The sequence below is a fragment of the Rhinatrema bivittatum genome, chromosome 6 (assembly GCF_901001135.1).
Source record: "Rhinatrema bivittatum chromosome 6, aRhiBiv1.1, whole genome shotgun sequence".
Lineage (NCBI taxonomy): Eukaryota > Metazoa > Chordata > Amphibia > Gymnophiona > Rhinatrematidae > Rhinatrema > Rhinatrema bivittatum.
Window position 1 is genome coordinate 214,412,339 of NC_042620.1, and position 24,388 is coordinate 214,436,726.

General features: G+C 46.2%; 1 protein-coding gene across 1 annotated transcript in view; it reads left to right on the forward strand.

The window, feature by feature from the left end:
• CHEK1 (checkpoint kinase 1) overlaps nt 1-24,388 on the forward strand; it is a 140,063-nt gene that overhangs the window by 104,025 nt on the left and 11,650 nt on the right. Inside the window, 2 exon segments of the mRNA XM_029606539.1 lie at nt 4,486-4,617; nt 20,422-20,523. Of these exon segments, the coding sequence (XP_029462399.1) occupies nt 4,486-4,617; nt 20,422-20,523 (234 nt within the window).

The following is a 24,388-nucleotide window of genomic DNA, read 5'->3' on the forward strand; positions in this document are numbered from 1 at the left end:
GACTTACTTTTTAAGGAGTGGGACACTCCGGACTTGGGACTGAAGGTGGCTAAGGCCATGGATAAGCTCTATCCCTTACCTGAGGAGGCCTTGGAACTTTAGAGGGTTCCTAAGGTGGATTCAGCGGTGACTGCAGTCACAAAGACCACCATTCCAGTTACGGGGGGAACAGCTCTGAAGGACCTACAGGATCGTAAGCTGGAAGTCCATCTTAAAAAGATATTTGAAGTCTCCGCCCTGGGGATTCGGGCAGCGATATGTAGTGATTTTTCATTGTGAGCAGGTCTACGTTAGGGCTAGCAGCTCCTTGCCAGTGAGTCATTATCCCAGGAAGAAGACCTACAGGTGGGGGGCGGCTGGAGGTTGTCATTGCCTACAGTGCAGATGCCTTTTATGATTTGCTTCGCACGCCTGCCAGGACCATGGTGTCTGCGGTGTCCGCACAGCGTCTTTTGTGGCTCCATAATTGGGCTGCGGACGTGTCTTCGAAGGCTCAGCTAGGTTCCTTGCCATTCAAAGGTAAGCTCCTTTTCGGCAAGGAACTGGAGGATCTAGTCCAGTCCTTAGGCGAGAATAAGGGGCATCGCCTACCGGAGGATAAGCCGAAATCGAGAAGAGCTTTTCCCTCCAGGTCTCGTTTTTGCGGAGGTCGACAGACCCAGATTTCCAGAGGATTTGTTTCTTCTTTTCGTCACAATGCCAGTAGACAACAGTCCTACACGCCGTCCTTTCGGGGACGGCATTTCGGTAGGCCTGGCTCTGGCCAGAGTGCGCCGGGTGGAAAGACCTCACAATGATGGGCAGCCGGCTCATTCCTCGGTCCCAATAGTGGGCGGCAGACTGGCGCTGTTCTACGAGAAGTGGGCCAAAATAACGTCTGATCAGTGGGTCCTCTCTATGATAAGACATGGTTACACGTTAGATTTTGCACGTATGCCCCACCAGCAGTTCCTGGTCTCTCCCTGCGCCCAGGCACCAAAGCACAGAGCGGTTCAAGAAACGCACGGCTGCTCAACCTTGGAGCCATCATTCCGATGCCGTCTGAGGAGCTAAGAAAGGGTCGGTACTCCATTTATTTCATGGTCCCCAAGAAAGAAGGAACCTTTCAACCCATTCTAGATCTCAAGTGGGTTAACAGATGCCTGCGGATTCCTCGATTCCGGATGGAAACGCTAAGATCCGTCATTGCATTGGTGAGACGGGGGAGTTTCTGGCATCTCTGGATCTCACCAAAGCCTATCTACATATCGGCATCCGAGCAGATCATCAGCGTTTTCTACTTTTCTCCATTCTGGGGCATCACTATCAGTTCCAGGCACTTCCATTCAGTCTGGCCACGGCACCCAGAACCTTCACCAAGATTATGGTAGTTGTGGCAGCACAGCTCCACAAGGAAGGATATCTGGTCCACCCGTACTTGGACGATTGGCTGATCCGAGCAAAGTTGGAATCGCATTGTCAGGAAGCGGTCCATCGGGTGCTGCAGTTGCTACGAAACCTTGGTTGGGTAGTCAACCTGTCCAAAAGTCGACTAACTCCCTCACAGTCCCTGGAGTTTTTGGGGGCTTTTTTGACACTCGTCAGGGCACGGTATCCCTCACGGAAGAGCGTGTGATCAAACATCAAGGTTAGGTTCGGGCCTTACTAGCCAAGTCTCCTCCAATAGTTTGGGATTACTTACAGGTGCTGGGTTCTATGACATCATCTTTGGAATTAGTTCCTTGGTCTTTCGCTTATGAGGCCTTTGCAATCCACGTTACTCTCCTGCTGGAACCCGGTTTCAGAACAGTTTTGTCTTCCTTTGCCTCTGATGGGATATGCTCATTCCAGTCTGGCATGGTGGCTCAACCTGGACAACTTAAGGCGAGGAGTGCCTTTGGTAATTCCAGATTGGACGGTGGTCACCACAGATGCCAGCCTTTATGACTGTGGAGCGGTTTGTCAGCAGATGTCAGTGCAGGGCAGGTGGTCCTCACAGGAGCCTCACAGAAGGCTGGAGACCAGAGTGGTGAGGTTGGCTCTGCAGGCGTTTCTTCCGATTCTCCGAGGCAAGTCGGTACACATTCTCTCCGACAATGCGACCATGGTGGCTTATATCAACCATCAGGGAGGAACGAGGAGTCAACAAGTAGTGTTGGAAGCTCGGTTACTGATCTCTTGGGCAGAACGAAACTTGTTCAGCATAGTGGCCTCCCCCATGGCTGGAGTCGACAACATTTGAGCAGACTTCCTCAGTCGACATTGCCTAGATCCCGGAGAATGGGAGCTTGCAGATGAAGCCTTTCATCGCATTTATGCCCACTGTGGAACACCCTCTATGGATCTGATGGTGACATTCAGAAACACCAAGGCGCCACGCTTCTTTGCCCGCCACAGGGAACCGTGCGCGGAGGGCGTGGACGCTCTGGTTCTCCCCTGGCCAGTGGATGTCCTACTTTGTGTTTCCTCCTTGGCCACTCATCGGTCGAACTCTTCGCAGAATAGAAATGCATCCATCTGAGGTCATTCTCGTCGCTCCCGAGTGGCCGAGGCATCCATGGTTCGCGGATCTGATCAATCTGGCCATCAACGGTCCTTTTGAGATTTCAGGATCTGCCGGACCTTCTCCATCATGCTTTTGTCTAGCGGCATGGCTTTTGTCTAGCGGCATGGCTTTTGAGAGGAAACATCTGAAGTCCCAGGGGTATTCGGATGCTGTGGTATCTACAATGTTGCAGTCCCATAAGGTCTCCACTTCCTTGTCTTTTGTCAGGGTCTGGAAGGTTTTTGATGCATGGTGTCTTGCCAAGGGTGTTGTATTCTACCCTGGCGGGCTTCTCGGACGTCTTGAGTTTCCTTCAGGATGGCTTATCGAAGGGCTTGTCCTGGAGTTCCTTACGAGTGCATGTGGCCGCGATCGGTTCCTTACGCGGTAGCATACATGGGTTGGGCCTAGCGATGCATCCTGATGTCTCCCGATTTTTATGGGGTGTGAAGCATTTGAAACTACCTGTATGAGAACAGTGTCAGTCTTGGAATTTGAATTTGGTTCTTAAAGCCTTGTGTTCGGCACCCTTTGAACCTTTGCGTAGGGTGACTTTGAAGGATCTCACCTTGAAGGTAGTATTTTTGGTGGCGATTGCTTCAGCATGCCGACTGTCTGAGCTTCAAGCGTTGTCATGTAGAGAACCCTTTTTGAGGATTTCTGATTCGGGCATTTCCCTGCACACGGTTCCATCCTTTCTTCCCAAGGTGGTGTCTTCTTTCCGTTTGAATCAGTCAGTGGAGCTTCCAGCTTTTTCTGATCAAGACCGGTCGGACCCCGATTATAAGGACTTGAGGAAGTTGGATGTTCGCCGAGCTTTGCTCCGCTACCTGGAACTTACCAATGAATTCAGGGTGTCAGACCATCTCTTTGTGCTCTGGAGTGAACCTCGTCGGGGTAATATGGCTTCTAAAACCACGATAGCTCGTTGGTTAAAGGAGGCCATAAATTCTGCTTTTGTTAAGCGGGCGGCCATTGCCTGTGGGCCTTCGGGCTCACTCTACTCGATCTCAAGCCGCTTCCTGGGTGGAAAGTCATCAGGTGTCTCCCGAGGAAATTTGTAGAGCGGCTATGTGGAAGTCGCTTCACACCTTTGCCAGACATTACTGTTTGGATGTTCAGGCGTCAGGGACAGGGACATTCAGAGCAGGGGTACTGCGTGTGGGCCTCTCCTGATCCCATCCCAAGTAAGTGAAGCTCTGGTACATCCCAGGAGTCTGGACTGACCTGGGTACATACAGGGAAAGGAAAATTAGTATTCTTACCTGATAATTTTCATTCCTGTAGTACCACTGATCAGTCCAGAGTCCCACCCTATTTAGGGTCTTTTCAGTTTGGAGAGTCCACGCTATTGTTTTCATGTGTAGTTCTTGCTCTTGCAGACCAGTTGCGTTATGCTGCAGCCCTTGGGTGCTGATCCCATTTGGGGGTTACATATGAGCCGGTTTTTCCAGTTGTTTGGTTACCGTATATAGTTAGTTTGGGTTTTTTTAGAATCCATTCTGCTTTGACATTAAGTAATACTGCCAGACTGTAGGTGGCACCAGCCTAGATAAGGCGGAGTTTGTTGCTAAACGTCTGTCTCCATCTGCTGGGGGGGGGGCAAACCCCAGGAGTCTGGACTGATCCGTGGTACTACAGGAATGAAAATTATCAAGTAAGAATACGAATTTTCCTTTACAAGTAAGCAGTTTAGTTCTTTTTTTTTTTTTCTTTTCCCTCTGTCTGCTTGCTGTATGAGGACCATATTTCCCTGTCAGAGACATTTCTCGCTTATTGCATGCTACATAGTAATCCTGCTACCCTTATTATACGTTGTATGAGAGTCCTATTTATCTGACCCCCCTCCCCCCCCCCTTCTGCTTGATAGGATGCTGTATAGGGATCATGTTCATCTTTGTGTCTCTTCTCTCATTGTTTTCTGTATGGAATCCATTTACTGATCTGTCTGTGGTTTGCAGAACCCATGGCAGCGTTTGGTGAAGAGACTGACACGCTTCTTTACCAAGCTGGATGCCATCCACTCTTACAACAGCCTGAAGGATGCATGTGAAAAAATGGGATACATCTGGAAGAGGAGCTGCACAAACCAGGTACAGTATATGATGCAAAAGTATGATATGCAAATACAGTGCGTAGTCCTGAGGTATGTCATGCAAGTACAGTATATAATCTTGTTTGATATATAACTTTGGATTTTTTAAATAACCAGAGTAAACACTCAAGGAATTGGAAGTAGAGGAGGGGTAGCTGATAAAATAGTTACTGGAAAAATAAGACAAAAGAAAAAGAGAAAATGGCAGAGCCTCATTTTGGAGAATTTGTGTTAATAAAATTGCAGACTTGGATATGGTTGCAATCTCTGAATCTTGAGGTGATGGAAATCAGAATTGGGATAGGACTATCTCAGGGTATAATCTCTTCAGGAGAGACAGAATTGGGAAAGGACTGTATGCTTTATATTAGAAATACAATAGCAGCTACTGAAATACAGGGTCAGCAAAGAAAAACTGAATTACTGTGAATTGCCCTTGCAGTGATAAACTGAGGTTACCTACAAGCAGAACATCCACTCTGCACACCATCCTGATGATGTCTCATTTCTGAATTTATTTATGTATTTATTTATTTAATTAATTAATTTATTTATTTAAAATCTTTTCTGTGCCGTTGCTAAGTTATATACCATCGCAACGGTTTACATGTAGGCACATAAATTAAGGTTCCCTGTACGTACCAGGATCAGTCCAGACTGCTGGGTTATGCCTCCCTTCCAGCAGATGGAGTCAGAGAAAAGCTGAAAGCACCTCCCATATAACCTGGAGTGCCACCTGTGATCCCTCAGTATTTTATCTGACTCCAGCAGATTGAGAGGCATAACCTGCGGTCCTGAATCTCTCAAAATTCCTGGGGACTTGTCAGGTTTGGTTCTATCACAAAGAGCCTTTGACTAGATCATTTAAAAAAAAGAAAAAATAACAGGAAGTGTGTTTTAATTTGCCCTTTCTAAACCTTTTAGCAGTACTTTAAGCAGCCAGCCACAGGCAGGCAAGGCAGGGCATTGCCCTATAACCAATTTCCCGGAGTTTTTAGTGTAGTAGCCCAGTGAGCAGAGGGGAAAGACTTACCGGTGGGCCGGTCACTCTCCCCCTTCCTCAGAGACGATTCAAATCCTCTGTTCCCCCAGTGCTGCCGTTCCCTGAGGGCTGAGTAGTCAGTAAAAAAAAAAATAATAATTAACTTATAAATAGAAATAATAATTTTACAGAAGCAGTTCATTTGATTAGTCAGGTTTTTTTTTACCTCGGCCGTGCCTGCCTGCATTCTCCCGGGCCTCCGGAGGGGGTGGAGCTTTCACCCGGCTGCTTCGAGAGGGACGGCATGTACTGCTTGTGGAGAGCCGGGGCTTCGGCTCTCCCGCGAAGGCCTCTGCTCCCGGTGTATCCCCGGGGGTGAGGGGCCTTCGCGACGTTCGATGCCGGCACGGGGGGGCGGCCATTACGAGGCCAAGAGGATCGCGCGGCAGTCAGACGACTGGGAGGCAGAGGCCTGGCTCACTCCCGATTTGCACGGTAGCGGCGGCCATCTTGCCTCCCTTGGACGGGGACGCTGATTTCTCTGAGGAGGGAGAGGATCTCCCTCCTCTGTCCCTGCCGGCCCTAAGTCCACACAGACCATGCGGTTTGGCATCAGACGTGGCTCCGTCCATCCCCCTGGGGGGACATTTAAAGCAGAAGCACCCGTTTTCTTTTCATTTTGTATTATTATTACATAAGGCTTATATGGAAGCGGAGATGGAGTGGGAATCCCAGTCTCCTAGCCCAGGTAAGATTCTTAAGGCTTCCATGGATTAGGGAAGGTCGGAATCTCTCATCCCTCGCTCTGACCCGGGGGATGGACTTCCTGACCCGCTTGCCCTGGTGGACCCAGGGACTCAGGATGCATTCACCCAGGACATGGGCGATATGGGTGACAATGCCACCTCGGTGGAGGGGGATGATCCACAGGTGCTCCGTCTTTTCCACAGGGAAGAGCTGGATCCTTTGATTTTGCATGTGCTTCAGGAACTGGAGATTCCCCTCCCGCAAGAGACGTCGGATACCTCTCCAGGTGATTCGGTTTTAGCGGGACTTCACGCTCTGCCACAAACTTTTCCTTTTCATCCGAAGCTGTTCCAGCTCCTATCCCGTGAGTGGGAGACTCCTGAGGCCTCATTAAGAGTTAGCAGGGCCATGGAAAAACTTTATCCACACCCTAATGATTCTCTCGACCTCCTTAAGATTCCTAAGCTGGACTCGGCGGTCACGGCCATAGCCAAGCATACTACTATCCTGGTGACGGGAGGCACAGCGCTCAAGGACCTTCAGGATAGGAAGCTGGAAGTGTTGCTCAAGCAAATTTTTGAAGTGTCCGCTTTGGGCGTGCTGGCCGCAGTATGTAGTAGTCTTATGCAGAGAGCTCTGCTACGTTGGGTTCAACAAATGCTCACAGCCCAGGACCTTCCCCCGGGAGAGGCTGAGCAGGCGAACCGCATGGAATCAACGGTCGCCTATACGGCAGATGCTTTGTATGATCTCCTGCGTACTTCGGCACGCACTATGTCTTTGGCGGTGTCCGCAAGGCGCCTGCTATGGCTCCCTAACTGGTCGGCGGATGCCTCGTCTAAATCTCAACTGAGTTCCTTCCCTTTCCGGGGTAAACTGTTATTTGGAGACGAGCTGGAACAACTCATAAAAGCTTTGGGAGACAAGGTTTATAAGCTGCCGGAGGACAAACCCAGATCGTGCCACTTGCCCGGTAGCTACAGAGGTCGTTTTAGGGGACAGCGCCACTTCCGGTCGGGTAGGGGTTCTTCTGCATATACCCCTAGGCAAGCAACTTTGCGTGCACAGTCATGGGCGTATTCCTTTTGGGGCAGGCGGCCTCAGCGAGCTGGTGCCTCCCATGCCTTCGCTCACAACAACAAACTTACCCAATGAAGGGGCGCCGGCCCATTCCTCCATACTGAAGATCAGGGGCCGACTATCCCAGTTTCGCGAGGAATGGGTCAAAATTACCTCAGACTAGTGGGTTCTAGATATTATAAGTCGCGGTTACGCTTTGGATTTTGCTCGTCCCCCTCGGGATCTTTCTAGTATCTCCCTGCGGTCCACCCCAGAAGCAGCAAGTTGTTCTTCAGACCTTATCCCAGTTGAGGGCTCTAGGAGCCATTGTTTCACTTGCCCGGTCAGAATGCTGGACCGGTCGCTACTCATTTATTTCATGGTGCCTAAAAAGGAGGGGTCCTTTCGGCCAATTTTGGACCTCAAGCAAGTCAACAGAGCGTTGCGGGTACCTCGGTTTCGGATGGAGACGTTTAGATCGGTCATTGCGGCGGTCCACAAAGGCGAGTTTTTGGCTTCTTTGGACTTGACAGAAGCTTACCTTCACATAGGAATCCAGGAACACCATCAGCGGTTTCTGAGATTCATGATCATGGGACAACACTGTCAGTTTTGCGCCCTGCCCTTCGGGTTGGCGACTGCTCCCCACGAGTTCACCAAGGTGATGGTGGTAGTGGCAGCAAGCCTACGACTGGAAGGGATCTTAGTACATCCCTGCCTGGACAACTGGCTCATACGAGCGAAGTTGGAAATCCTCTGCAGGGCAGCGGTTCGTTCGGTTTTACATTTGCCTGCGGTCCCTGGGCTGGGTTGTCAATTGTGCAAAGAGCCAACTGATTCCAACCCAGGTGTTGGAGTTTTTAGGGGCCCGGTTCGACACCGTTGTGGGCAAGGTCTCACTACCTCTCGGATGTATGGACAGGTTGATGTCTCAGGTGCGGCGGCTACTGTCTTTCCCCACACCAGTGGTGTGGGACTATTTACAGGTTCTTGGTTTTATGGCCTCTACCCTGGAATTGGTTCCTTGGGCTTTTGCTCATATGAGACCCTTGCAGAGAGCACTACTTTCTCGTTGGGTTCCCAAGTCAGAAGAGTTCCACCTTCCCTTGCCTCTGCTCGAACCGGCCAGATCCAGTCTGGATTGGTGGCTCACTCCGGATCACTTACTGCAAGGGGTAGACCTCGAGACCCCTCAGTGGATAATTGTGACAACCGATGCCAGCTTATCCGGTTGGGGGGGTGGTTTGTCAGTCAAGGTCAGCCCAGGGTCTTTGGACTCCGTTACAGGCCAAGTGGTCCATCAACAGATTAGAGACCAGGGTGGTTCAACTAGCACTGCAACAATTCTTACCGATGATCCGCCACAGAGTGGTAAGGCTCCTCTCCGACAGTGCGACCACGGTGGCCTACATAAACCATCAAGGGGGATCAAGAAGTCTCCCCGTGGCCGACAAGGCGGACATGTTAATGACCTGGGCAGAATGTCATCTGGCCCGCATCGCGGCATCTCACATAGCCAGGGTCGACAACGTTCAGGCAGACTTCCTCAGCCGGCAGCGGTTGGATCCAGGAGAATGGGAACTGTTCGAGGAAGCGCAGCGGATGATCTTGAGCCAATGGGGGACCCCCCACCTAGACTTAATGGCGACTCGTCTGAACATGAAGGCGGCTCGCTTCTTCAGTCACAGGAGGGACCACGGTTCAGAAGGCATGGATGCCCTGGTCCTTCTGTGGCCGGCACACATTCTCCTTTGTGTTCCCTCCTTGACTGCTGGTGGGAAAGGTGTTGCGTCGCATAGTCTCATCAGGGACCGGTGGTTCTGGTGGCCACGAAGACCGTGGTTCATGATTTGATCAATCTAGTGGTGGACGGTCCGCTGCACCTCGGTCACCTGCCCAACCTACTACAGCAGGGTCCAGTATTTTTTGATCAGGACAACCGCTTCTGTCTAGCGGCTTGGCTTATGAGAGGAGGCAGTTAAGGAAGAAGGGTTACTCGGAGTCGGTTATTACTACTCTTCTCCGTGCAAGAAAAACTTCTACATTATCACCTACGTTCGCGTATTGAAAGTGTTTGATGCTTGGTGTCGCAGGTTGAGCTTGTCCCCGCAATGGGCCACTATTGTTCACATTCTGTCATTCTTGCAGGACAGCTTACGGAAGGGCTTGGCGTACAGTTCGCTCAGGGTTCAGGTAGCGGCCTTGGTCTGTTTTTGGGGTAAGATTGATGATATTTCCATTGCTGCACACCCTGATGTGACACTGTTTTTGAAGGGAGCCAAGCACTTGAAGCCGCCAGTGCGCGCGGTTTGTCCGTCCTGGAGCTTAAATTTGGTTCTCCGTAGCCTCTGCGGGTCACTCTTTGAGCCTTTGAAGCGGGCTACGTTAAAGGACTTAACACTTAAAGCGGTGTTTCTCGTGGCTATCTGTTTGGCTAGGCGGGTATCAGAACTCCAAGCCTTGTCTTGTCGAGAGCCTTTTCTGCGTATTTCTGATTTGGGGGTTTCTCTTCGAACAGTGCCCTCCTTCCTTCCAAAGGCCTTTCATGTCAACCAGTCAGTTGAGTTGCCAGCATTTTCTGAAGAGGATAAGGATCTCAGGAGATTGGATGTCCGTAGAGTCCTCTTGGAGATAACTAATCCGTTTCGATTGTCTGATCATCTTTTTGTGTTGTGGAGTGGTCCTAAGAAAGGGACTAAGGCTTCTAAAACTACTATTGCCTGATGGTTGAAAGACGCTATTGCTTCAGCTTACATTTGTCACGGGTGACCAGTGCCAGATGGTCTTAAGGCGCACTCTCTTAGGTCACAAGCAGCGTCCTGGGCAGAAAGCCACTGTCTCTCGCCCCAAGAGATTTGTCGGGCGGCCACTTGGAAATCCTTGCACACGTTTGCTAAACATTACCGGTTGGACGTGAGGGATCTGAAGGTGGATTCTTTTGATAGCAGTGTGCTTCGCACGGGACTCTCCAGGTCCCACCCCTTTTAGGGCAGCTTGGGTACATCCCAGCAGTCTGGACTGATCCTGGTACGTACAGGGAAAGGAAAATTAGTTCTTAACTGTTCATTTTCGTTCCCGTAGTACCAAGGATCAGTCCAGACGCCCGCCCATAGACAGGAGAGTCCGTTCAGCTGTTTGTATTTCTCTTGACAGATTTTGTTTCAAGACTACTCATTTCTGCAGCATAGTGTTAGTTCTCGTTCTTTCTTTAAACATTCTTACAAGTTCTACTTTTTTAACGGATTTAGGTTTAACTTGGTCTAGTCATTGGTTGATAAAACACATTTAAGTATAACAGAATAAGATAATTATAGCAACAGCCATTCATTCTGCTTGATATCGATTATAGTGAGGGATCGCAGGTGGCACTCCAGGTTATATGGGAGGTGCTTTCAGCTTTTCTCTGACTCCATCTGCTGGAAGGGAGGCATAACCCAGCAGTCTGGACTGATCCTTGATACTACAGGAACGAAAATTACAGGTAAGAACTAATTTTCCTCTGAATGGTACTATCGTACATTCTAACAGGTGCCAAAAGGTTCCGTTACAATATATCATAATAAAAAAACAATCGATTGGTTAGTAATGTAGTTCATGACCAAGTGTACCTGGTTGTTTTCCCTGTTCTTGAAACCTGTACTGCAAGGGCAATCCACAGTAATTCAGTTATCAGGTATGAATTGGAGCCTGTCTTCTGCAGCATCAGCCAAGAATGGAAAAGTGCAGTATGCACTAAAAGGGGGGGGCCAGGATTCCTCAGGCAACTAGCTGAAGAATCCACTCGAGGAAAGGATGCGCAGGGGTGGAGAGAGCATCTGACAGTGTGATCCTGAGTGCTGGGCTACACTGGAGGAAACTTGGGGGGGGGGGAGAAACTAGGCTATTAAAACCAAGCACTGTTAAACCCTTAAAAGACTGGTTGGTTGTAAATCTATAGAGGTTCATGGCATATAACAAAGTTAAAAAAAAAAACAAAAAAAAAAACCCAAACAAATATGCAAAACCAACAACAAAAAATTACAGGTACACAAAACAAAAAGATAACACATACAAACACTAAAACGATTATCTAGCACTTGCATCACAAAAAAATCTAATATACACACAGTTCCAAATCAACAAACAGATGTAAGCAAGAACGAAGGTAAAAGATATTGCTGCAAATATGACCATACTACTATACAGTACAGTTTAAAAACAGAAAACTACAAAATAATTTCATCATTTGTTTCCAAATTAACTTAAAATAGCTTTATAAAATAGACAGATTCAAAAATATAAATGACACAGGTAAGCTATTTAAAGCAAGATTCAAAAAACAATTTACAGTATTTCCTTAAACAGAGATACTCATCCTGATTCAGTAGTTGTATTAAATCCAAATCCTTTTAATACATTTCTAACCTAACCTCTAAAGCCACATAGTTTAATATTTAAGGAACTTAAAACTTGATACACTTTATAACATATCTTTAAAAAAAATGCATAGCCTGCCATCCTGCTGATGGACTGCTGTCTGGTCTTTTGTGCTAAGGGATTATCTGTTGAAAAGAGGCCATATATGTGCACTTAGTGCAAAGAGCTCCTAACTGTTACATAACTACTGTCTTTGAAGGCTAGTGTGGAAGACATGACGTAGCTGATACAGATGGAGAGGTATTATAGAGGAGACCTTCAGGGACTTGGTAAAGTGGTCTACCTTTACTGTAGTTACTCCTATGCTGCTTTGAATGAGCAGAGTCACCAGGAAGAACAGGAAGTGATCTTTTAGTTGGATTATGCTTTCTTGGCAATATGTTTATCCTCTTGCACCTAGGCTGTCTCTGCAAGGGTATGTGCCCAAGAGAGTAGAGAGAGGACTGTCAGCTGGTACACTGACAAGGCGAGTCAGATGGGTTCCCACTGAAATAGCAGTAGAGTATCTTGTGCCTGCAAGGCCACCTTCCCCTTTGGTTCCGGTAGACAGCAGGGCTTACATTGTAGGCCCCTGAACTAGGACTAAGCAGGAACGCAGTAAGGAGCATAAGCAAATGGAAACAGGAAACCCAGATGAGACATCATTAGGTCCAAAGAATATCCTGGAAACAATGCAGCGAGACAGACTTAGAGGGGCCAGAAAATGAGACCCCAGCTCTGGCAATTTGTTTGGAAGCCTGGAATTTATATATCTCCAGACAGAAACAAGATGACCGCCGGCAGGGCAAGAAGCTGGGAGAAGTGACTAGTTTTTGAAAACTCCAGAAGTCTCTGCTAGCAAGAGAGGAGAACGGTCTGTCAGGACTTCATAAGCATACAGTGCTGCCACCGAGTCATCTTTTTTAAAAAAAGGAAACGGTTAAAATAGATTCAAAGAGAGTTTAGGCACCTAACTGGGAGTTGGGCTTCTAAATTGGCTCCTTCTGGAAATTGACTGAGTTGACCACTTACATTTAAGTGGCTCAAAAGAGGACAGGGGTAGGGACAGATTGTCGGAAGGAAATTAGGCACCTAACACTGATTTCCAGAGCTAGCCATTTAACTTGGGTGGCCAAATTTATACATTGCTTGTGTACCCCTAAATATGTGCACCCCCTTCTTTCCTGTGTCTGAAATTGTACAGAGCTGGTAGGGACAGACGGGGCATTGTCAGTGTATCCTCTTCCCTGTTAGACTGGGATACGGAAGGCTTTTGACCAGTGGGAAAAGGGTGTTGGTAGGGAGATCTCTATGGGATCTCGCACTTCCCCCTCCTATTTATACAGCTGCAGGAGGGAGGGAGAAGCCAGGGTACTGCTGTAGTTTGCATGAGGGGATGTCGGGGGTGCAGTTGACTTCACTTTACTTTAACTTCAGGTGGTGGGACTAGACTTAAGTGGCTAAGCGCTAATTTTCAGTGCTAGCCAGTAAAGGTTAGGCATCCAAAGCCTGAACAACCTGATTCTATGCAGCTAAGTTTTAGCTGCTTAGATTTAGGATGATTTTCAGCTGAAAATCAGCTTAATCTAGGGAGCCAAACTTTGGCTAGCTAATACCTAGATTCAACATTTTGCATGAATAATGCCTGCAATAAAAAAAAAAAAACAACAAAAAAAACCCAAAGGGGGCGTGGTTAGGGTAATTTTTAAGATGGCACAGTGCGTGCTATTTTAGTGCTTTGCATAAGTATTTTACTACAATGCACATTAAATTTATCTCACCCACGATAATTTTCGCATCACAAGCTGCAAAGTGCCCAGACAGGCATATCCACGTTTTCGGCTGCTCCTGGCGAGAGAGAGACTCTTTATAAGGCACTCATATTGGTCAACTATTTATACTAGGTTGAGAGTACAATGTACAAATCTCATCTTTGTGTACCTTTCCTCACTCCAAATCACATCTTCACTGATGTGTACTGTGCTTGTTCGTACCCGAGACTGTGCAAACCCTACACCACCACCACCACTGTGCAAACCATAGGCCACCACCAAAACCTCACCTCGAGGTACTTGTTGACCCTCCTACAGTGGTATAAAAAATTGACTATGTGTGCCTCCCCAGAGGTGCTCTCGCTCTCTCCCCTCTTCTCCATTCTCCTGCCCAAAACAGGATTGCATTATTTAGTGCAAATACCGGTTGGGCATATCGCACAGCATAATGCCAGGAAAAAAGGGTGTAGTTATTTTCCCGTCGATAGCAGGGCTGAATTAGCCATGCTGTCATGGGATCTGTCAATCAGGTCCGGGAGGCGGAGCTTGTCAAAGCAGAGATCAGAGCTTTGCTCTCTGCGGCTGCGCGTGTGTTCCTGCGCAGGAAAGTAATGGAATCTCTTCAGTCTGTTCTTTCTGCGTGCGGGATCACACACGGAGCTATTCTTCTCAGCATTAATAAATCAAACATGTCAAAATCTGGGTTTAAGCCCTGTAATTGCGGCAGGGTAATGTCTGTCATGGATGGCCATGACCGATGTTACTGATGCCTAGGACCAGATCACAATCGGGAAGATTGTGAATTTTGCTCGAGGATGTCACCAAGGGCACTGAAGCAAAGGGCCTACAGACTTCAGGAACTTTTTGCCTCACCGGAGCCATCGGAGGCTCATTCATCGCCTGGCCCTGCGATTTTATCGGCTCCCTCAAAAAAGAGGGCATCATCATGGGATCCTCAGTCCTCCAATCTTGGAGGTAAGGAGATGACAAGCCGACAAAGGCCATCGGATTTTCAGAAATCCATAGTGCCAAACTCGCCGGCGTAGAACACATTGGCGCCAAAAATCTCAGCGCCTTATGCGCATACAAAAGTGTCGGCGCATAACACTTCGGCACCTGAGGAAGTATCGGCGCACAACAGTTCTATGCGCATGGCGCCAAAGACACTTGTGTGCACGACGCCGAAGGACCCTGCGCACACGGCACAGAAGATTTCTGCGTGCAGGGTGCCGAAGACATCAGCGCGCAAGGTGCTAAAGCAGTCTGTGCGCACAACCAAAGGAAGCCCTATACGCAAGGCGCCGGACACATCTGCGCCGATCACTCTTGCGCGTACGGAAACAGAAAGATATGCGCACAAGTCTAGATCTGTGCATAAATCCAAATCTGCGCATAAGACACATGGGCACCTATCTCATGTATTACAAAATGAGTTGAAACGAAGACGACCCTCTCACAGGTCTTCTTCAGCCTCTCCATCAATAACCTCACCTCATTCCGGTACTTCCCTTTCTTTGAGGGATAATTCGATAGAGTTTACAATAAAACGTAGAAATCGATCACCGTCTTCACGGAGAAGTCATACAGACTCGTCGTCACACATTTATAAGTACTCACGACACTCCCACCACAAAAGGTCGACAAAGAGGAGTGCAACATGGGAAATAAGCCCTTCGACTTCTAAATCATCTCATATACCAACTTCAAATACCTTCTCTCACAGAGAGGTAATACAAGTTGCTTCCTCTACCGCTTCAGAGGATTCGAGGGACATCATATGCAACGAAAAACGGAAAGACCATAAAGTATACACTACTTTACCTCAGAACACACCAATGCACCCTAAAGCAGGTGGGTCACAAGAACCAAATGATCGTACAATAATGCCCCCTCGTACAAAAGAGGCATTTTACCAATTGTCCCAATCCTTAGCAGGGTTTTATGAAACTCTTCAGTCATCATTCAAAATGACTAATATTGCTGCTGATAGTTCTCCAGAACATAAGACGCAGACAATAGAGAACAGTCGGTGGAGCCTCCGACATCTCCCATAACAAACCGACCAGCTTCACCAAATTATAAACGAGATATATTATTTGATTCTCCTTCACCGCAAACATCCCCACCATCTATGGGATTCCCATCGGATCCACAGGAACAACCTCAGGAGCTGTATTCCCCTCCAGAAGACCTCACATACCCAAAATTTCTGGAAAAATTGGGTACAATACTGCATCTAGAGGTCCAAAAAGAGACAGACCCTAGGTCAGATACCCTTGGTCTCCTAAAACCTTTTGACACTCCAGGGGAACTAACATCTCTTCCACCACAAGAGCTCCTGCATTCAGTCTTACAAAAGTCCTGGGGAAACACCTTACGCAATCTCAGCAGTTTCCAGGAAAACTGACATAAAATTCCGTATGAGGAAAACATCACTGTACTCTGTACCACAATTACCTCACGCTTCAATTGTAGTAGAGTCGGTGATGCAAAGATTTAAGAAAACAGTCACATTCCTCATATCCACCAGGCAAAGACAACAAATATTTGGATGAGTTTGGCAGGAAAATGTACCATAACTCAATGTTGAATGCCCGAATTATACACCACCAATTCTACATGGTACAATACCTTATGAGTGCATAGTATGCTTTCCTCGACTGCGGATCAGATACCTTCACCTCTTCATGACATGGAAGAGTGTTCTCGTCACCTTTTAAGGTCAATCAACAAAGCATATGAAACATCATCTAGGGCATTGGCAACAGCCATCGCAGCCCGCAGACTAGCATGGTTACGATCAAGTTCCATACGTGAAGATTTGCACGAGAAACTAACAAACCTCCCATATACAGGAGATAACCTGTTCGGAGAATGATTTCAGGACACAGTGGGTAAACTAAAGGAAAAAGCTTTAGCGGTACAATCATTAACATCACATCCTAACTATTCGACCACATGTCGTTATATTGGATCTACTCGTAGGCAATCCTATGCCAGGAGACCCTACAGATTTTACCAGTCCTTTCGTACACAGACTTACCCTGCGTACCAGCGTCCTGCTCCACAACAGAATACCTCAAACCAACGTAGAGGTAAACCACATAATCAGAGACAGCAGGCACAACAACCGGCTACTACAGTGAAAGCGACTTCATCTTTTTAGTTACTCAGCCACCACCACAACATCAAGCACCACCCGACAGGATTCATTCCTGCCTGACAGCCTGGGAGAGAATAACATCCGATCAAATGGTTTTGGAGATAGTACGTCACGGCTACCAACTCCAATTTGTCACAAAACCCATATTACCTCATCTTTCCACTTTCAAGATTCACAACTTCCAACCACAACTAGGGGAGGAAATTGTTTTGCTTCGCAAACAGGCAATTCAACAAATTTACCCAGGGACTCAATCAGTAGGATTTTATTCCCCATACTTCCTCATACCCAAGAAGTTGGGTGGCCTTCACCCCATCCTAGACCTAAGGGAATTGAACAAATTTCTCACCAAAGAGAAATTCAAAAGGGTATCATTGAAATCAATCCTTCCTCTGATTCAAACCAACGATTGGATGTGTTCCACCGACCTGAAGGATGCTTACACACACATTCCAATCCATCCATCCTTGTGGCGTTACCTATGCTTTCGCTACAGGCATCAACACTACCAGTACAAAGTTCTCCCCTTTGGACTATCGGCTGCACCCAGGGTGTTCACCAAATGCATGGTAGTGGTGGTGGCTCATCTCAGACAACAAGGTATAACCATCTTCCCATATCTAGACGATTGCAGTTAAGGCAATTATGAGCCAAACATCTTACTCGAGCACCTCCATCGAGTGATACAATGCTTGCAGAATTAGGATTGGTGATCAATTTTCAGAAATCACACCTACAACCAACACAACAGTTACAGTTCATAGGAGCATGCCTGGACACTACGTGCAACAGGGCATACCTACCAAGCGACAGAATATCACATTTCCGTCTTCTGTTACATACCTTGAACCGTACTCGGAGATCTTCAGCGAGACAGGTTTTAGTAGTCCTCAGCCACATGGCAGCGGCAAATTTCATGGTTCCCAATGCCAGACTACACATGAGACGCCTGCAATGGGGCTTGAAACGTCAATGGAAACAACTTCTGTGACAATGGTTGCGAGTGTTATCATTGACCGCCGAAATGAGGAAAGATTTAACATGGTGGCTCCTAAACTCCACCCTATCCAAGGGAGCATTGTTCAGTTCCCCTCCCCACAACACAGTATTAACCACAGATGCATCTCACAAGAGCTGGGATTCACACCTCGAGATTTACGAAACACAGGGTTATGGACAATCTCGGAACAGAACCTGCAAATAAATTTATTGGAACTCGGAGCGATTCACAATGCATTACGAGTGTTCCAAGACCACCTGAAAGGACGCAGGGTCATGATCTACACGGACAACCAAGTCACAATGTTTTACATCAAACAAGGAGGGTCCGGTTCATGGTCCCTATGCAAGGAGACCTTGGCAATCTTCGAACATGCTCACCGAAATTGCATACATCTCCAGGCAACTTACCTACCAGGAATTGCAAACACAATAGCGGACAAACTAAGCCGCATCTTTCATCCTCACGAATGAGCACTCAATGCAGAAATAGCCCAAGGCATATTCATGCAGTGGGGGACACCTTCAATAGATCTCTTTGCAACAGAGATCAATGCTCAAGTTCCCAAATTCTGCTCGATAAGACCAAGCCAATTCAGGATCGCTCAAGATGCCTTCCTCATCCCGTGGACGACAGGCCTCCTATACGCCTTTCCTCCCATACCACTCATAACAAGGACAATTCAGAAATGCATAGCAGACAAAGCTCAACTGATACTCATAGCCCCGGCTTGGCCAAGGCAACCGTGGTACAGTTTCCTTCTCAGACTATCCATCATGGATCCAATTCGATTACCTTATCACCCGGATCTTCTCTGCCAAGATCAAGGGACGCTTCTATACCCGCTACACTCATCTCTCCACTTGACAGTGTGGAGATTGAGAGGCTCCTTCTAACAGAACAGGGAGTTTCCACCTCTGCACAATTCATCTTGTTAGAATCCAGGAAACTCTCAACGAGAAAATTATAGCTATAAATGGAAACGTTACTCTACATGGTGCACTTCCAAAGGTGTACCACCATTGGACTGCTCACCTGAATTGCTCATAGATTATCTTCATACACTATATACAGCTGGTCTAGCAACATCATCCATCAGAGTTCATCTCGGTGCCATAGGGGCATATCATAGACCAGTTAACAATATTCCTATATCAAATCACCCCTTACTATCGCGTTTCATTAAGGGGCTAACTCACATTTGTCCTCCCATTATATAAACCTCCGGTTCCATGGAACCTCAACATAGTTCTGAAACAGCTCATTCTTTCCCCATTTGAGCCCATGGACTCGGCACATATTAAATACCTCACATGGAAAGTGGTATTCTTGGTTGCAGTAACATCAGCACGGAGAGTTAGTGAATTGCAGGCCTTAGTCCATTATTCTCCATATTTGCAATTTCATCACCAAAAGGTAGTCCTCCGAACTCGCCCATCCTTCCTACCAAAAGTGGTTTCCCAATTCCACCTCAATCAGACCATGGAATTACCCACCTTTTTCCCTAAACTTTGTGCAAATGATAGGGAGAAACTACTGCACACACTAGATTGTAAAAGAGCTTTAGCATACTACAAAGAAAGGACAAACTCTGACTCCCGTGTTTCTCAACTCTTTCTCTCCTTTGACCCAAAGGCACCTGGATTACCAGTGGCTGGATAGCACAGTGCATCAAATTCTGTTACCATAAACAGAAACTACAACTACATTCAGAGCCGAAAGCTCACCAAGTCAGAGCAGTAGCAGCCTCATTGGCACACCTACGGAATGTGCAACCCACAAACATTTGCAAGGCAGCTACATGGTCATCGCTCTATACCTTCACATCTCACTACTGCCTTGATCAACAAGCAGCCACGGATGTGAAGCAATCCTGCAATCTCTATCCTCCTGTCCACGGTGACTGCCACACTGTCAAAGATCACGTATAAACATATATATATCAAAACAACATGATCTGGAGCTTGGGACACCCATGACAGCATGGCTAATTCAGCCCTGCTATCGACAGGAAAAAACAAGTTTGCTTACCGTAAACGGTGTTTCCGTAGATAGCAGGATGAATTAGCCATGCTGACCCACCCTCCTCCCTGGCAGTCACCAGGTCTTCGACTACAATAAGGCTCAATCACAGACTGAGGAGATTCCGTTACTTTCCTGAGCGGGAACACACGCCCAGCCGCAGAGAACAAAGCTCTGATCTCTGCTTTGACAAGCTCCACCTCCCGGACCTGATTGACAGATCCCATGACAGCATGGCTAATTCATCCTGCCATCTACGGAAACACCGTTTACGGTAAGCAAACTTGCTTTTCCGGCATTAAAACGTGCGTTACACTATTGCACACAACATTAAACATCCCTTATTTTGATAATCTCCACCCAAAGTCCTTCCTTTTGAATACATTTTTAGAATTTGCATACGCATCTTGCAATGTGTTGTTTATCGCATGTGTTAGGTACTCGGCCTTTTTTTTTTAGTCAGCCTGATTGTTATATTTGTTCTGGAAACAGGAGTGTAATGATGTAAATTATCTTTATGCTTTTTGATAGTTTGGGAATAAACAAGTATTTTTCCTTGACACTGATTGACTTACTAACTTTTCTTGTACTATATGATCTGCAGCAAGTATTACAATCTTTGGCTCTTTAAATATCCCTATTGACAACTACCTTTTTTTCAGGTCACAGTATCTACAACTGACAGAAGAAACAACAAGCTGATTTTCAAAGTGAACCTGGTGGAAATGGATGACAAGATTCTAGTGGACTTCCGTCTCTCAAAGGTAGGCACTGTAATTCTTTAAAAAGCTTACTCATTCCTAGTGATATAAATGTATAGTTGGGGACCTACACTTTCAGTTTTTATATTATTTTCCCTGGGAATTTATTTGCATTTACTATAACTAACCAAACTGCAGAAAATGAGTGGAAAAATGACTCCTTTTTATCCCCATTGATTTTTTTTCCTGTTTTATTGGTTGTAATAAACACTGATAAATTCTTGGGGAAAATTAAAATAAAAACAGAAAACGAGGGTCCCCATGTATAGTGCAACAGGACACCCTGTTTTCTGCAGGTTTTAAGATACCTGAATCCTATGAGGTACATTTTCAAAAGATACTCGCACAAAAAAAAGAGCACATGCCTGCATAAAATGGCACACGCAAGTATATCCTAGTTTAAAAACGGCAGTGTATGCGCATAAATCAGGAACCTAGAGTAAAAATGCATGTATGAAAAAGGGGCGGGGCAGGAGAATTCCAGGGAGGGGCCAACACCTCCGCATGTATGTTGCTATTTTAAAATCTGTCAGAATAATGCACTTAAGTCTCTTATTTGTGTATATTTACTCATACTCAAAATCAGGTGTAAGTGACTTGTAAATATCTCAACAGTGAAAAAATGACTGGGTAAATGGTCTGGGTGCAATGGGGGACTTCAGGCTGAAGAGCCAAAAGGGTCTCGATCTGCAGGTAGGCTGGATGAACTGGTAGACTAATTACTAAAACTGGTACATTCATTGTCGCGTCCATGTTTGAAAATCCTCTGACTTAACGGATGGTAAGTGCATACAATATATTTGCATATCCCTTTAAAATCCGAAGTACAAATACGTGGGTATATCGTTTGCACACACTCATGTGGCTAAATTCAGACTTGTGCAGTGTTTTTATCACTATATAGACAGACATAAAGCATGAGAACTTATGTACTCATATTTCATAACCTGTGCACGCAGGTCAATAAAATACAGTAGAAGATTTTTTGGCACGTGTATATGGGCGAATACGAGCAGTTTTGAAAGTTATCGATCCTGTTTCTAGTTGAATTAAGTCTGACAGGTGGTAGTTTTAGTAGCTGTATGAGTTCTGGAGAAAAGTGAATTCTGAGTTTTAAGACAATGTGATATTTTGAAGATAGGGGAATGGGGTTAATGCCTATTCCTTATCCTGCTAGACCAGCCCAGACCTGTGGGTCTTTGCTCCCCTGACAGTAGATAGAGAACACAACTTTTCCAGTGACGACATCACTGGTATTATTTTATTTATTTACTTACTTATTTATTTGGGAGTTTTATATATACCGTCGTTCCAAAATTAAGATAACAATGGTTTACAAAATCATCATTCAGTTACTGGGTCTGCAATACCATTCTGTTTCAATGTTCATATTCTACAACAGCAAATACATTTTCTAGGTCATATTTATACATAATCTAATTCATCTCAGCAGTGCCTGGGTATTCTGAGTCGATATATCGACATTAATTACAAGGTAATTAGTGTGCTTTGATGAAGTTATAACCTGTGGTTTCCATTTCATTATCCTATGTATTATACTCTATACATTTAACATCGCTCAATACATATTGTTCAATCTGGTTGCATAGTCTAGGGTTTTGACAGTTATGTTATAGGCATATTGGAGTTTTATGTTCATAAGCATTTCTAAAAAGCCAAATTTTCGGTTCTCTTTTGAAACTTTCTTTTATCTGGCGTAGAGACTCTGGAAGAGCATTCCATAGTTTAGGGCTTGCTAAGGAGAACATTCTGTCTCTTATTTGTGTGCTGTATTGTGGGTGCCTTTAGTAATGGTACAGCACAGTCCCCTGTACATACCCAGATCAATCCAGACTCCTAGGTTTTGCCTCCCTTCCAGCAGATAGAGACAGAGAAATTTTACAGCCAATGGCATAAAACCTGGCGTAGCACCTGCGTCTCTCAGTAACATAGTAATGACTGCAGAAAAAGGCCAAAATGGTCCAGCTAGTCTGCCCAGCAATCTTCCCACGTTTCTGTTAAGGATATAACTTCCCACGTTTCTGTTAAGGGTAGTAACTGCTGCTCCATGCAGGTTATCCCCAAGCTTTTTTATTTATTCTTCAACTCTCCTCATAAGTCATTCGATGGAGACCACCCTCCATTTTGGTCACCCTTATCTGGGCCACCTCCATCCAGAACTGAACACAGTACTCCAGGTGAGGCCTCACCAAGGACCTGTACAAGGGGATTATCACTTCCCTTTTCTTACTAGATATTCCTCTTTCTATGCAGCCTAGCATTCTTCTGGTTTTGACTATCCCCGTATCACACTGCTTCGTCGACTTCAGGTCGTTAGACACTATCACCCCATGGTCTCTCTCCTGCTCCATGCACATCAGCCCTTCACCCCCCAACGTAAACAGTTCTTTCGGATTACCACACCCCAGATGCATGACTCTGTACTTTTTGGCATTGAATCTCAGCTGCCATATCTTCAACCACTCTTCCAGCTTCCTTAAATCCTGTCTCATTCTCTCTACTTCTACACTGTTGCAGATCTTAGTATCATCTGCAAATAGACAAACTTTACCTTCTATCCCTTCCACAATGTCTCTCACGAAGATGTTGAACAGAACCAGTCCCAACACCGATCCCTGTGGCACTCCACTTAACACCATTCTCTCTTCAAAGTAGGTTCCATTTACCATCACCCGTTGACAGTATTTCTCTGTCTCCATTAGATGGAGGAGGTGCAAAACCTGCAGTTCTGAACCTCAAAAAAAAAAAAAAAAGACTAGAAGTCTGCAAATTGTCAGTGTTGACAGAAGATCCCCTCCCAGCAGGTTGTCAGGTCCTGGTGGGACAATCTCTCCTAGTTTTAGGGCTGAACAAGCAAGGGTTGAGGACCCTAATCTGATCTTGGTGACCTGGTGGAGGTGAAAACTGGTGGTCTAGTTCCCTGACCTCCAGGAGCCCGAAGAGGATCCCTCTGCCACTCTTCAGCTAAGCTTCTCTGTTTTCTGTTCTTTTCTGTGGCTGTTCATAGCTTTTTTTTCCTTTCTTATAAAGTTTAAAAAAAAAAAAAAAGATGTACAGAGGAAGCTAGGGCTGATCGGCAGTCGGGGATCAGATTTCCTGGTTTCTCTTTTCAGTTGGGCTGTGAGGCATCTCAGGGTTAGTTTATTTTTTCTCTCTTCCTTCTCCTATTTATTTCCTCCGCCAGCATGTTCACCGCTTCAGCCCGGCATGTCTTGTGAGCTCCAATACTTCTTCTGCAGGTCAGCCTCTCCATGCTTGTCGCATGCAGGCCAGTGTGCCCAATGCCTCACTGCCGGTGAGGGCACTTTGGGGGGCCCGTGGAGGCATCTCCCCGGCAGCGCAGATTGGGAGGATCAAAAAGCTGCTCAGTGTGAGGCTGCGGCTCCATTCCCGCTGAGTGCAGGAACAGCGGCCATTTTGGGGATGTTTGCGCCTACGGCACTGTGCACAGCAGGGGGAGGGAGATCTCCCCCCCCCCCCCCCCCCGCGCGCTTTTCCCGGCTGAAATAAGCCCCGATGAAGCCTGGGGAGTCTGATCCTCTGGATGAGGATTCAGATGCCTTTTCCTCCATTTCTTTTTTTTTTTTTTTTTTTTTTTTTTTAATAATTCACAATTTATTGATTTTTCAAAAAGAATTCATAAGTCATACTTTGCAGGAAAATAAAAATAGAAAAGCATATGAAAATAATATTCATTACTACACCTTCTTAGATTACATCTTAACATATATGCTGTTCAAAAGAAACAAATGTGGTGAGAAGAGGCCAGATATTTAAGGGAGTACAATTACAATAACTAACAAGAAGTAACTGGCTTAACGTTTATAGTGGTGTTATACACTTAATG